This window comes from Hordeum vulgare, chromosome 3H (assembly GCF_904849725.1).
Source record: "Hordeum vulgare subsp. vulgare chromosome 3H, MorexV3_pseudomolecules_assembly, whole genome shotgun sequence".
In the NCBI taxonomy this organism is placed as follows: Eukaryota; Viridiplantae; Streptophyta; class Magnoliopsida; order Poales; family Poaceae; genus Hordeum; species Hordeum vulgare.
In genome coordinates this window covers 538,565,921-538,581,226 of record NC_058520.1, presented here as the reverse complement: position 1 = coordinate 538,581,226, position 15,306 = coordinate 538,565,921, and the positions used below count along the sequence as shown (strand labels likewise).

Sequence of the window (15,306 nt, the reverse complement as noted above, 5' to 3'; positions counted from 1 at the left end):
TGGGATGTGTACTGCTTTCTTGTTCTTCAGTTTCGTTTTCTAGTTGAACTACATGGTCGTGATGTGACGCAGAGGAAGAACACGGATTGCGGGACAACAGTTTTCATCCATGGATTATCCCTTCCGTCGTTGGACTGTGTTCATCTTATTTTTGGTTTTTTTACTCAGTTTTTCTGATGGTGCTGCTATGATATGATGGGGATGAAGAACAGGATCGCCGCTTCATGGATTTTCGTCCATGGATAAGCTCGCCGTGGCTGTGTCGTTCCATATTTGTTCTCCAGGTTTTTTTCTGGAAGTTTCCAGGATGCTCAGTGGCGCTTCTGTTGGGGGTTGGCGGAAGGAATCCAATAGTAGCTGAAAAACAACGCTGGCCGCCTGAGGCTGGCCCGCTGTCATTGACTTGTGGACGTCGTGGGGGTGTGACCGAATCCAGCAAAGTAGGAAAGGGGAGAAGCTTCTTTTACTTGTGCGCGGCGATCTCCCATCCAATTCCGTCCAGCCCACCACCCAAGGTCGCCGCGGATCTAGCCTTGCCGGAGAGGAGAGATGAAGATCACGGCGCTCGTCGTGCTGAAGCCGTCGGCCGGAGGCGCTGGGGGATCCTCGTCGAGCGGCGGGCAGGGCGCCGAGGCGCTCGTGCTGGCCAACGCCACGGACGTCAGCCACTTCGGCTTCTTCCAGCGCGGCGCCGCCCGCGAGTTCATCGTCTTCGTCGCCCGCACCGTCGCCCAGCGCACCCAGCCCGGCCAGCGCCAGTCCGTCCAGCACGAAGGTAACCGCCCCTCCTCAGATCTGCCTCCTGCTACCCTCTTAGGTCTAGTTTACTTTGTGATCCGATGCTCAGATCCGGGGTCTGGGTTTGGACTTTGGACTGAATTTTCCGGGGGTCAGTCTTCTGCTCCGGGCCGTGCAGTAGTTTGATTCCAAGAGCAAGGGCGACATGGGTGATTCGGGCAATCTATGCAAAGTAGCCTGTAGCCCTAACTGGTAGTGCGTTGGATTCGCACTTGCAAAGTGATTTTGCTGCTGAAGTAGGGCTGTAGGCTTGTGATTCTCTATCCATCATGATTCATGACCATGTGACAGTATTGCTATTTGGTAGATTTGACCTAATTCCGACGCTTTGGACGTAATTTAAATCCCACTTGCTCTTATTCTTTATATGTCCAGTTGATGTGTAGTGTTCGTTTAGTGACTTTGAGCAAATTCATTTGCGCATATGTAATTGTGAATACAGGATCATTCAAACACTTTGTTGTTTCTTTGCAGAATACAAGGTTCACTCACACAACAGAAATGGCCTCTGTGTGGTGGCTTTTATGGATGATCACTATCCTGTACGAAGTGCATTTTCTCTTTTGAATAAGGTATAGATCGTTGTTGTTGAGACTCATGTGTTATGTATTTCGTGATTAACCTAGGATCATTTTTTACCAACTGTGGGGGATCGATCTTCCTGTTATGTGTTCTTATTCTGAATGGCCTAAAAAACTACAAAGCTGTTTTTGCTTCAATATACAGACTTTCTCCGAATTATTAACAGAAAACATATAAGTGTTAATGCTATGTATCCATGGTTGCACGCCGTATGCTATAAGCTCCTGCTAAGGCTGGTATATATAATGGTCCTCAACTTTAGAGAAGTGCTTTATTCGTTATTGAAAAGACCCCCTAGTAGTTTTTGGAGAACCAATAGCTACAACCTATAACCTGTTCAGAGTCTTGCTTCGGTCTTCATTAAAATCTATACCATGTTGTGCAGAAATCATTGGAGTTACGGTGTTGTCTAGGGACCCCTTTTGTGTAATTAGCTGGAGAGCAGAGACTGATAAACCATGTCTTTGCTAAAAAAATACAATATATTTTTCTCCTGACATATACATGCGTGTTATTAGATAATAATCATGATTTTATCAGGGTCATGCAAATACTTGATGTACTGTCATAACTGAATAAGGCCTATAGAGCAGTTCTTCCATAGTAGTGTTTTCGGGTGATACTTAGCTGTCGATGCGATGTGTTTTATGAAGGTACTTGACGAATACCAGAAGGCTTTTGGGGATGCTTGGAAAGCTGCGACAGCAGATTCCACTCAAGAGTGGCCTTTCCTGATGGACGCTTTGACAAAATTTCAGGTATAACCATCTTATGGAAGGTTCTGCATGCTCGTGTTCATTGCTAGGAGGTAACATAATGCTATGTTTTGTTTCCGGGCTCAGTAATTGGTATACTGGTCTATTTATCCTATATACCCCACAGTAAGAAAAACTGAGAGTGAGGGAGGGGGCAACCACAGTTGTAGTAAGTTGTCTCTTTTACAATTCTGCTATATTCATCGTATGACCACAGTTGTTGTCGCTTTCTTTTATGATGAAAAAGATGGCCAGATAAAAGTTTGGTGTGCTGGCTTCTATTTTCTAAGGAATGAGCTGTATCTTGTAGTTGTATGCCTCTTTTTGAAAGAAAAAGTTGCTACGTGTTCCAGTCGCATGGTATGCTGTGGTGGCTTCTCAGGGATGGGTTCTATATGTTGCATGTTTTATATTCTTAAATGGGTTATATGTTTGGACATATTAGTGTATTTTTCAGTGTGCTTTTACTAGTCATTTTCATCGCTTTGCCCAACTTGCTAGAACCCATGGGTAAACTTGTTCTCATAAATGATGAATAATCTGTCATTCGTAGGATCCTGCAGAGGCTGACAAGTTAACAAAAATCCAGAGGGACTTGGATGAAACAAAAATTATCCTGGTAAGTGTTACTTATTTGATTTTTTTGCGCGCTTGGAGATCTACAGATTTACCCACTACTTGCACCACACGTAAATGTGTGAAAGGCCAGCCAGCCCCATCTTGTACCTGCTATGTCATGCTGTTTTTTGTGTGTGGGAGCAACCTATTGCTGATATGCTTTATTTGTGATAATTTAACAGCATAAAACTATAGAGAATGTTCTTCAAAGAGGAGAGAGGTTGGATAGCTTGGTTGAAAAAAGCTCAGACCTCAGTGCTGCTTCACAGGTAAGCATATATCTATCTGTTTGCTATTTACCTGATAAGTGCTTTTGTGCTTAAAGACATGGTGAAAAATTGCTATTTACTGTTAGTTATCTCCGAGCTACAACGATCATTCTGTTAGGAAAGCAACTTATGTTTATTGAAGGCCCAAGGGGCATATATATATTACACAAGACTTGAGGTGCAAAGGAAGTAAACATAGACTAATAAGGACTCCTAGACTAATACTAATAGACTAATGAGGACTCCTAGACTAATACTAATACTTCCTAACACCCCCCCTCAAATGCAAAGCGTATGCAATAGCATTGCATTTGAAGAAGTGTAATACTAAAAAACAATGATAATCCAAATCCGCGTCTTGAGAGTCTCGTCGTAGTATGAAGAGTCTTCAAAACTTGTCGAGTCGCCGAAGGAGAGAACGAAGAGATGGCACATCAGAGGTAGACACCGCATCACTTGAAGATACAAGATAAGTATCAAGAGAAGATGGGTTGTCAAAAGAAGATGGCACATCAAGAGAATAAAGCATTGTGCAGAAAATCATAGTCCACGACAACCGTCAGCGAAAGAAGCTCGGCGGATAAGGCACGATGGACGTAGATCGACAATGCAAAAGAAGTCTAGAAAATCCTATAGAAAACAACAAGGGCAAGTAGGCCACAAAAGTTGCATAGAAAGGAGCAGGACCAAAGAAAGGCTGACGGACTAAGGTATGGTGGACTCGCATGGCATGAGAAAACATAAATTATCAACGGATTTGGTGGACGCAGCGGAAGAGAAAAAATAATATCATGGCGGCGAAGGCCAATTCCAACCAGAGTGTGCAGGAGACGGTCCTGACTGTGTAGAAGGTGGTTGCTCAGTGCGGGAAGCCTCAGTCACAAAACCAGCAGTACCCGTTGAGGAAGAACCTGAAGCAACGAGCAGACGCTTAAGTCTCAGAATATCCTGCTCAATCAAAGCGATGGCTGAAGTTGTCGAGGTAGATGACGAAGTCTCTGTAGATGATGATTGCGCCTGGCGCAAGTGTTTCTTCTTCGTGTAGCAGTGGGACTCAATATGACCATCATTGTTGCAGTAGCCACAATGTGGACGGGGGCGACCTGAGCCTCCAGAAGGAGTGGGCAAGAGCGGCGGAGCACTCAAGTGAGAAGGGGTCGGTGCAGCAGGGGGCGTAGAAGTAGCCCGAGCAGCGAGCACCGAGGGAACCTCCAGCAAACCAACACCACGTAAGCGAGTCTCCTCAGCACGAATCTCAGAAAGCGCCCCCATGAGAGAAATACGGCCACGAGCAAACAACTGAGCACGCCGGGGCTCAAACTCCTTACGGAGCCGAGACAGGAACTCGTAGACGCGATGAAACTCCAAGTTGGCCTGGACAACCTGGCAACAGGGGCAAGTACTACAACCAGCAATGCAGAGAGAATTGAGCTGGCGCCAGATAGCAGAACTCTGTGCATAGAAGTCATCAACAATAGAGTCACCCTGCTGAAGAGCATGCTCCTGACGAACCACAGAGAGGTATAAGGCATCACCAGAGGGCGCATAGCGCTGACGAAGGCGAGTCCACATCTCAAAGGCAGTAGGAAGGCCCAAAAACTCAGAGGCAAACTGAGGCAGAACACTAGCAGTGAGAACAGCTGCAGCACGAGCATCATCATCAAGCCACTGGGTGTAAGCGGACAGAGCACCGTGATACACCTGAAGAGCCTCCTCATAAGCCAAGACCTTCTCATCATAAGCACATCGGCCTCATCAGCAAGCTTAGCCGCATCCTTTGCGGCCCGAGGAGCATCCGCAGGAAGAGCCGGTGGGGTCGGCGGAGTAGGAGCCATGGGAGGAACCAGACATGGCGGACAACAGACCTCGTCAGAAAGAAAACCCCATAGACTGATGCCATGCATGTGAATGCGCATGAAGCTGTTGGGGAACGTCGCATGGGAAACAAAAATTTTCCTACGCGAACGAAGACCTATCATGGTGATGTCCATCTACGAGAGGGGATATTCGATCTCCATACCCTTGTAGACCGTACAGCAGAAGCGTTAGTGAACGCGGTTGATGTAGTGGAACGTCCTCACGTCCCTCGATCCGCCCCGCGAACCGTCCCGCGATCAGTCCCACGATCTAGTGCCGAACGGACGGCACCTCCGCGTTCAGCACACGTACAGCTCGACGATGATCTCGGCCTTCTTGATCCAGCAAGAGGGACGGAGATGTAGATGAGTTCTCCGGCAGCGTGACGGCGCTCCGGAGGTTGGTGATGATCTTATCTCAGCAGGGCTCCGCCCGAGCTCCGCAGAAACGTGATTTAGAGGTAAAACCATGGAGATATGTGGTCGGGCTGCCGTGTCAAAGTTGTCTCAAATCAGCCCTAAAACCTCCGTATATATAGGGGGAAGAGGGGGAGCCTTGCCTTGGGGTCCAAGGACCCCCAAGGGGTTCGGCCGAGCCAAGGGGGGCAACCCTCCCCTTCCAAACCGAGTCCAACTAGGTTTGGAAGGAGGAGTCCTTCCCCCTTTTCCCACCTCCTCTTTTTTTTTCTTTTCTCTTTGATTTTCTTCCTATGGCGCATAGGGCCTTCTTGGGCTGTCCCATCAGCCCACTAAGTGCTGGTGCGCCACCCCCAAGGCCTATGGGCTTCCCCGGGGTGGGTTACCCCCCCCCCCTCGGTGAACACCCGGAACCCATTCGTCATTCCCGGTAACTCCGAAAACCTTCCGGTAATCAAATGAGGTCATCCTATATATCAATCTTCGTTTCCGGACCATTCCGAAAACCCTCGTGACGTCCGTGATCTCATCCGGGACTCCAAATAACATTCGGTAACCAACCATATAACTCAAATACGCATAAAACAACGTCGAACCTTAAGTGTACAGACCCTGCGGGTTCGAGAACTATGTAGACATGACCCGAGAGACTCCTCGGTCAATATCCAATAGCGGGACCTGGATGCCCATATTGGATCCTACATATTCTACGAAGATCTTATCGTTTGAACCTCAGTGCCAAGGATTCATATAATCCCGTATGTCATTCCCTTTGTCCTTCGGTATGTTACTTGCCCGAGATTCGATCGTCAGTATCCGCATACCTATTTCAATCTCGTTTACCGGCAAGTCTCTTTACTCGTTTCGTAATACAAGATCCCGCAACTTACACTAAGTCACATTGCTTGCAAGGCTTGTGTGTGATGTTGTATTACCGAGTGGGCCCCGAGATACCTCTCCGTCACACGGAGTGACAAATCCCAGTCTCGATCCATACTAACTCAACGAACACCTTCGGAGATACCTGTAGAGCATCTTTATAGTCACCCAGTTACGTTGCGACGTTTGATACACACAAAGCATTCCTCCGGTGTCAGTGAGTTATATGATCTCATGGTCATAGGAACAAATACTTGACACGCAGAAAACAGTAGCAACAAAATGACACGATCAACATGCTACGTCTATTAGTTTGGGTCTAGTTCATCACGTGATTCTCCTAATGACGTGATCCAGTTATCAAGCAACAACACCTTGTTCATAATCAGAAGACCCTGACTATCTTTGATCAACTGGCTAGCCAACTAGAGGCTTGCTAGGGACAGTGTTTTGTCTATGTATCCACACATGTATATAAGTCTTCATTCAATACAATTATAGCATGGATAATAAACGATTATCTTGATACAGGAATTATAATAATAACTATATTTATTATTGCCTCTAGGGCATAATTCCAACAGAAGCCAATGAACTCGGTGTAGTTAGTGCCATCAAAGATCACCGGAGAACGAGGAACAACAACGTAGCCGAACGCATAAGACATTATTTTTTAGAGGATCAGTCCAGATCGAGATCCAGTAGGGACAGATGGAGCAGTCCAGCGGGAATCACCAGATCGAGTCCAAGCAACAGCGGCCTCCAGAGCGAGGTAGTTGATGCGGGAGATACAACGTGATCTGGAGTCAACGCGGAGTGAAGCGTGGTTATTCCAGAGCGAAGACTATTCGCGAGCTGGACTGGAGGCAGCGCGGGCGTCCCGATCTGGGCTGGAGGCAGCGCGGGGCGTCCAGATCCTCGATCTGGACAACACGACGTGGCGATCTGGAGAGGGCGGCCCGGCTGGAGTGTAGAGCAGCGATCCTGGCGCGATCTGGAGAGGATGGCGCGACCAGGGTGGAGGGCAGGGGCGGTAGCAGATCCTTGATCCGGAGACGCCGAGGTTGCAGTAGGAGCACGACGCGGTCGGGAAGAAGAACGCGGCGGCAAGGAGGAAAAGCACGAGTTGCGCGTGCGAGAAAAACCCCTAGGGCTCTAATACCATGTTAGGAAAGCAACTTATGTTTATTGAAGGCCCAAGGGGCATATATATATTACACAAGACTTGAGGTGCAAGGAAAGTAAACATAGACTAATAAGGACTCCTAGACTAATACTAATAGACTAATGAGGACTCCTAGACTAATACTAATACTTCCTAACACATTCAACGTCTTTGAGCATGCACATTATTTTACTGCAGGCTCACTTGTACATATACTCCATTAAATTGTAAAGTTTACTTGTCTAGTGTGGACGGATCACTGCCCATGGGATTACTGTAAAGTGATATTTATTTCTATTCATGCACTACATGTGATGCTAATATAATTTTGTGGGTTTGTATAATAATATAAATCTAGTTGTAATGTTCTTCACTCACCTATTTCTTTACAATATTGGCCAAAGCTGTTCCAATGCTGCACCTACAACCTAAGAAGCCCTGATACGGCCAAAACTGCCGATTCGCTGTCCTGATACCGCTTGGGGGGGGGGGGGGGGGGTATTCCTCAGTATCCTATCTTTTTTGAATTAAAAAAAAGGAAGCAAAATTGCATACGGCCTAGACACATCCTGGACACGGTGGGGACTCGGGAGCCAGCCTCCAGTGACCATGCTGCTGCCCAGCTCTCCTCCTGACAGCAACCATGGTCGAGCAGGTAACCTTGGTGGTCGCTAGCAAGGAAGGAAATCCTGGCAGAGGAAGATGGCAAGGCATCCGCTGATGAGGAAGAAGCTCCGGGCAGGGAGAAAGATGGGGATACAGTGCCAGCAAGGAAGAAAATTTGGGCAGGGAGAAGATGTGCGATGGAATCTGTCGATTTGGGCGGCCATTTCTTTTGCTATAGGTTTTAGTCCACAAACTACTGTACATGGGCTGTGGCCTGATCCTGGGGGCTACACGTTGCACCGGACGGCGGCGGGTGTGTGTGTGTGTGTGTGTGTGTGTGTGTGGTGGGGGTGGGTGGGTGGGGAGTGCAAAGAGCCAGGAAGGTGCCTAATTAGTGATATATGCTATTACAGGTTGACAGAAACTCATCCACATCAACAAGTCATGCATGTTTGGCACTTCATTAGCATGCCATTTCATCATGTTAATCCTCACACTTCATCGCTGTCCAATTTCCAGAATGCTTGTTGTTAGATACAACGCGAAATGTACATATGGCAAATGGGCTCTTAAGGCACTTCTGTTTTTCCTTTATGTAACAAGGTCCTGTTCTTCTAGACTTTACTTTTTTTCTTCTTCTTTTCAGTCATAAGACAGACATGCTCTTTTAACTTGCTGGAAATCATAATTTTAGTGTCATGGATCATTTCAATGCTTTGTCTTATTTTAAGTTATCACTATATTTTCCTGATAGATGTTACCCTGTCCTTTTTCAGATGTTCTACAAGCAGGCGAAGAAAACAAACAGTTGTTGTACTATACTCTGAAGTTTGAACTGTGATCCTTCAGTCTCTCTTGGAAGGCTCCAGGTTAATGCTGTTTTCCGACAAAGATGTTGATGCCTTCATACATGCTCCTTGTACCTTTAATTACACCTGCTTAATTCTCAGGACGCTTTTTACTCTCTTTTTTTTTTCAGAAAGAAAATCAATTGAATACCGTTGTGTTGTACCGTAAGCCGACTGCTCATGAAAACGTGCCGGGATCAATACTGTAAATCTGTTATTCTTTGGTGACGCCTTCGAATAGCAACTAACACCACTTAGCAACGGCCAACATCATCGTCTTCCCTGCGTAGATTGTCGATATCTCTCAGTTATCAAGTATGTTGGAGCACCGTTGCTGCCCCTTAATTTATGTATGTTGGAAAACTGGTTGCTATTCATAATTCGTGTTTGTGATATGATTGAAGATTGATGGTACTATGCTTCTGTTATTATATACCAGTTTATTTATGTTGAGAGTATTCTGCTACCGACATGCATACAATAAGTATTCGTAGAGATTTCATTAAGAGACTACATGCGAAACAAAATGAGTGTATTTACACTTTAAAATATGTCTATATACATCCGTACATAGTCCCCTAGTGAAAACTTTAAAAAGACTTTTATTTAGGAATGAAGGAAGTATGTCAAACGGTCAACATGCATACCGTGTCAAATGCAAATGCCTTTGCTGATTTCCTGGATGCATCTTGTGCTATTGTATAAATGGGCACGTTTTCTCCGTAGACCTTAGTCGGCAAAGTTATAGACACTGTCATGTTTGAGCTAGTGGCTCGTACAAGTCTTGACTGGACCACGAAAACGCAGCCATTCCCCTGGCCAGGCTAGCGTCGAGGCCAAGCGGCCGCTTGAGGAGTCCGAGCCACGTATTATGGTTGAAAAAAGCTACTGTAGTAGTAGGATATTCACATATATCATCATCAGAAAGAAAAAAGGTAGGATATTCAACGTACGCGTGAAGGGCGGGCAGGGCAGGCCATCAAGCAGCAAAGCTCCTCCGGAACGGAATGAGAGATTCCAACAGCGCTCCCACCCCGAGCTTTGCTTGGTGCGAAACGGCGCTGACGCCCGTTGCAGCAAAACCGTCTCGCCGTCACGTCACGTCACGTCGTGGCTAAACATGGTCACTGTCCTCCCGATCGCTCCGCTTGCGCCGGGCGTTGGCGTGTTGCTCCGGCGGGAGGGTTACGTGCGTGCGCAGGACAAAGCCCTCCTCTGTCCTCTCGCTCCATCACCCTCACCACGCGACGGCCACAGACGCGCCCGGCCACCGTGCTACCAGCCATCGCGGATAGACGGGATAGGCCTGGGCGTCCATTCCGTTGGAGCCCCGCCCCCCTCCGCTCCCAGCCTCACTTCCTCCCCGCGCTACCCACCGAAACACACCACGCCGCGCGTCACGTCACGTCTCGGCTCACAGCCGGCCAGTTCCCGCGCCGCGCCTACTTCTTGGGGCATAGATAGATCATACATCGCTCGCTCGCTCGCTCGCTCACTCACTCCCTCCCGGGGCCTGTGCTCTGCAACCGCAAGCAAAGCAACACGTACGCTAAGCGAGCGGGAGGGGGAGGGCGGGGTTGGTCGGAGCCAGAGAAGATGGATCACGCGGCGGACACGTTCCGGACGGACCTGATGACCATCACGCGGCACGTGCTCAACGAGCAGAGCAGGCACCCGGAGTCGCGCGGCGACCTCACCATCCTCCTCTCCCACATCGTCCTCGGCTGCAAGTTCGTCGCCTCCGCCGTCAACAAGGCCGGCCTCGCCAAGCTCACCGGCCTCGCAGGCGAGACCAACGTCCAGGCAGGCTGCCGTGCCCTTCCTCTTCCTTTTTTCTTCTTCAGTTTTTCCTCTGTGAGAATGAAAGCATGACGATGGTCGCCAATTGGACATTGGTGGCGTGGGTTCTTCAGGGGGAGGAGCAGAAGAAGCTGGACGTGCTCTCCAACGAGGTGTTCGTCAATGCCCTCGTCAGCAGCGGCCGCACCGTACGAACTTTCTTCCATCCCGTTACTTTCCCCCTTTGTTTGTACATAGTACACGATTGTTGATTTCATTTAGTTTCGTGATGATGACACTGCTTTGCGCTGCCAACGGATATGTGCAGTGTGTTCTTGTGTCCGAGGAGGACGAGGAGGCTACGTTCGTCGACCCAAAGCTCCGTGGAAAGTGCGTAAACAGCTTCGGCTCCTCCATGCTCTGCTCCTCACATACCTTGATATGATATGGTTGAGGAACAATTTTTCCTTTGCCGTTTCTGATGAAATGTGTGGCTCTTCATTTCCAATTAGGTACTGTGTCTGCTTTGATCCCCTGGATGGCTCCTCCAACATCGACTGTGGCGTCTCCATTGGAACGGTAAGAGCGTACAGGAAATTTCAAACCCAAAAAAGTTATTCGGAACACGCACAATTATTGGGAGCCATAATTTGCTTTCCTTTTTGCCCTTGCAAAGTCTCAGCCTCTCTGGGAATATGCTCACAGAAACATGCTGCATGGACACTTTATTCCTTGTTCTTACATGTTTTTCTACAGATCTTTGGGATCTACATGATCAAGAACCAAGACACCGTGACTCTGGAGGAAGTGCTGCAGCCTGGGAAGGACATGATTGCTGCTGGATACTGCATGTATGGGAGTTCCTGCACGGTAATTAATCAAAGAACCTGACCTCGTGTCCCACAAGCAAGACACATCTCGCGTGACTGTATCTGAATTGGCGTGTGTATGTAACTTTCTGCAGCTTGTCCTGAGCACTGGAAATGGTGTCAACGGCTTCACGCTTGACCCTTCTCTTGGGGAGTTCATAATGACTCATCCAGACATCAAGGTGTGCTGACACAACTGACGAGATACAGTATATCTTTTTCTTCTGAAAATTCACCAACAAGCACACTACTCAATTTTGCAATGTTTGTGCTTCAGATACCGCCAAAAGGAAAGATCTATTCGGTTAATGAAGGGAATGCCAAGAACTGGGACACGCCTACTGCAAAGTATGTGATCTTTATGCTTTCAGACTACTATAACTTCCTTGCGAGTTCCGGATTAAAATTTACCACATATATACAACAGGTACGTTGAGAAGTGCAAGTATCCCACGGATGGTTCATCACCTAAATCCTTGAGATACATTGGCAGGTTTGTGAATCTTCAGTCTGCTTACCTAACGAATCAAACAGTTTACCTCTCATACTCCAGAGGCTTCTGCCTGACAATGCAAATTTTACACGATCAATGAACGTCAGCAAACTTGTAAAATGCTTGTCACAACATATAACACTCCATTTCTGATGGTCCACAGCATGGTTGCTGATGTCCACCGCACCTTGCTATACGGCGGCATATTTCTGTACCCCGCAGACAAGAAGAGCCCGAACGGAAAGCTCCGGTACGCCAATGCCTATGCGCACAATTCAAATAGCACGTCCAATTACACGCAACTCTTTTGGAGCTGCCTGAATCTGCCCTGTTTGCAGTGTGATGTATGAGGTGTTCCCCATGTCATTCCTGATGGAGGAAGCTGGAGGCCAGTCTTTCACAGGCAAAGGACGGGTACGCACGTTGTAACATGCCAAACATGCATCTCTGTTTTTCCATCCCTGGCCACAATTTCATGTCCGGCGGCAGACAGCATGTTTGACGCTTTGTCTCTGCGTTGTGGATCGACGCAATGCAGTCGCTCGATCTGATCCCCACCGACATCCACGAGAGATCCCCGATATTCCTCGGCAGCAGCGACGACGTGGAGGAGATCAAGGCGCTGTACGCGGAGGAAGCCAAGAAGGCAGGATCTGCATGAAGATCCACGGTCATGTCGCGCAAGGCGTGTAAATCGACGACGACTCATGGGCCTTGCTGGCAAATGTGATTCATATATCAGGCATTTCTTTTCTATACGTCTGTGTCATTCAGTGTAATATACTAGCGTGGAGGCCTCGAACAGCTTCATACATGAGCTGCCAGGGTTTCTGCTTCTTTCCACAATTCGTTCACTGATGATACGAAATATACATCCATGTATACATATATTCAGCTCAGGAATGGCTGTGTGCATCGTTGAGGCCGGGGGACAGAACCAGTGCCTCGAGCTGTGCAGAATGCATTGCATATACATACAAATTGCTACATCATGTGATTAAACATGTTGACTACTCCCTTAGTTCCTAAATATAAGTCTTTTTAAAGATTTTACAATGGATTACATACATAGTAAAATGAATGAATTTACATTTTAAAATATGTTATATGTTTCCATACTATTTCAGAACCGAAAGATTCTCCCTTAGTTTTTCGAAATGAGAAAAATACCCCCTCCATAAAAATGCACTCCTTTCGCCAGAAAATACTTATCATAGAAATGGATATATCTAGATTTATTTTATTTATAGGTACATCTATTTTTATCAATTTATGCGATAAGTAATTTTAAACGGAGGGAGTATCTAAGAGCATTTAGATTTATCAAATGGGCTCATCATGAGCGGTTGGCGCAGTGACCGCCTTTGCAGAACTCTGAACTCAGGCATTCATGGTAGCTCACCGGTCATCGCTGTGAGAATTGTAAAATAACTAGAATTATGTGTTGTATTGATCTAGGAGCAACTTCAACGCGTCGATCCATTTCGTTAGTACGTGTACATTTAGGTCGCGACGGACAGAATAATTGACCTAACACGCCGACCTAAACAGAAGCGCGTTCGCTTTTCGTTCGTCTCCTGACCCATTCCTGGTTCATTTTTAAGCCCAAATTGTGTCGACGCGGACACGAGACGGACGCTTCCGGCGCCCGCCTACTTCTTCCTCTCTCATCCATATCAACAGCAAACCCTCGCGAGTCTCCGCCGCGTCGTCGTCGCCGCCCATTTGCCGGTGCCGACACACCTCCCTCCAACATCGCCGCCTCGCCGCCACCGTCGTTGCCGCCGGGACTTCTCCAGGCTAGCCACCTGGTCCAAGGGAGGCGCACGTCTCTTCGTTGGCAAGCTTCGTCGACGATGCTCGCAAGCTATTCGACAGTTTGCCAAGGTACAAAATGGACTCCGCCGACGAGTTCTTTTTCCACAATTTCCTTTGCGACTCCGACGATTCCTCCTCCTCCTCCGATGATGAGATCTTGGCTAGGCATGTTTTTAATCGTATTAGAGAAGGGATGGGCGGATATGATAACTATTTCGAGTGCAAAGAGGACGCGTTTGGAAAGATTGGCTTCTCATCTTATCAGAAATGCACCGTAGCCATCGGGATGATTGCATATGGAGTACCCGGTGATCTCATTGATGAGTATGTCCGTTCGGATTGCATATGGAGTACCCGGTGATCTCATTGATGAGTATGTCCATATGAACGAGTCTACATGCCTAGAGTCCATGTACGTGTTTTTCAAGGTTGTGATTGCTGTGTTTGGCCCTGAGTACTTGAGAGAATCGACCCCTGTTGACGTGCAACTATTCCTGACTTGATGCCTCACCAGCAACGGAGCCAGAAAAGAGTTGCTTCCAGTTGCTCAACAATTAGCAATTGTCTTGCAATGGCCCCACCAGCGTGTGGGATCGCGACAGTTTTCGAGGGTAGAGTATTCAACCCAAATTTGTTGGTTCGCACGACGGAAAGTGAAAGAATATTCTCAAGTATTAGCAGCTGAATGTGTCAGATTCAACCACACCTGAAAGATTAGTGTCTGCAAGCAGGATATAAGCAGCAAAAGTAGTATGATAGCAACGGTGCCACAAACGATCTGTTGACAAGGCAGACCATTCCTAACGGTTGTATCAACGGCGTCAGAAAAGTATTGTAGCAGGTAGTAGCAGAGTAACGAGTAACAACAGTGGCAAGGAACCGCATTAGTGACAACAGTAGCAAGTAGCAACAGTAGCAAGTAACAGCAACAACAAGTAACAGTAGCAGCAACAGTAGTGGCAGCAGCAGCAGGACAAAGCAAGTAACAGTAGCAGCAACAGTAGCAACAGCACCAGAGCAAAGCAAGTAACAGTAGCAACAAGTAACAGTAGCAACAAGTGATAATGGCAGTGGGACAAACTCGTAGGCAATGGATCGGTGATTCGTTTGATGACATTCATCATGCAACAGTTATGACACAGAGAGATATGTGGCTAGCTCCTGTTCGTCAATGTTATGTAGGCATGCATTCCATGTGTAGTCATACGTGCTTAGGGAAAAGAACTTGCATGACATCTATTGGCCATCCCTCCCGTGGCAGCGGGGTCCAAATGGATACTACGGGATATTAAGGTTCTCCTTTTAATAAAGAACCAGACCAACGCATTAGCACTTGGTGAACACATGAACTCCTCAAACTATGGTCATCACCGGGAGTGGTTCCGGTTATTGTCACTCCGGGGTTGCCGGATCATAACACATAGTAGGTAACTACAACTTGTAAGATCGGATCTAAAACACACATATATTGGTGACAACATAATAATTTCAGATCTGAAATCATGGCACTCGGGCCCTAGTGACAAGCATTAAGCATGGCAAAGTAGTAGCAAC

At 47.3% G+C, this 15,306-nt stretch overlaps 2 protein-coding genes across 2 annotated transcripts; both read left to right on the top strand.

Moving 5' to 3' along the window:
• Positions 1 to 318: 318 nt before the first annotated feature.
• LOC123444808 (VAMP-like protein YKT61) lies at positions 319 to 9,246 on the top strand. The gene is made up of 7 exons (XM_045121657.1): positions 319 to 775; positions 1,273 to 1,370; positions 2,034 to 2,138; positions 2,689 to 2,754; positions 2,936 to 3,022; positions 8,722 to 8,814; positions 8,925 to 9,246. Exons 1-6 carry the CDS (start codon positions 550 to 552, stop codon positions 8,770 to 8,772), a joined length of 633 nt encoding a protein of 210 aa, XP_044977592.1. The 5' UTR covers positions 319 to 549; the 3' UTR covers positions 8,773 to 8,814; positions 8,925 to 9,246.
• Positions 9,247 to 10,150: 904 nt separating this feature from the next.
• Positions 10,151 to 12,833, top strand: LOC123444807 (fructose-1,6-bisphosphatase, cytosolic). Its single transcript, XM_045121656.1, has 11 exons — positions 10,151 to 10,596; positions 10,707 to 10,781; positions 10,901 to 10,962; positions 11,085 to 11,151; positions 11,329 to 11,442; positions 11,537 to 11,623; positions 11,719 to 11,789; positions 11,869 to 11,934; positions 12,098 to 12,184; positions 12,273 to 12,348; positions 12,473 to 12,833. Exons 1-11 carry the CDS (start codon positions 10,390 to 10,392, stop codon positions 12,593 to 12,595), a joined length of 1,035 nt encoding a protein of 344 aa, XP_044977591.1. The 5' UTR covers positions 10,151 to 10,389; the 3' UTR covers positions 12,596 to 12,833.
• Positions 12,834 to 15,306: the final 2,473 nt, after the last annotated feature.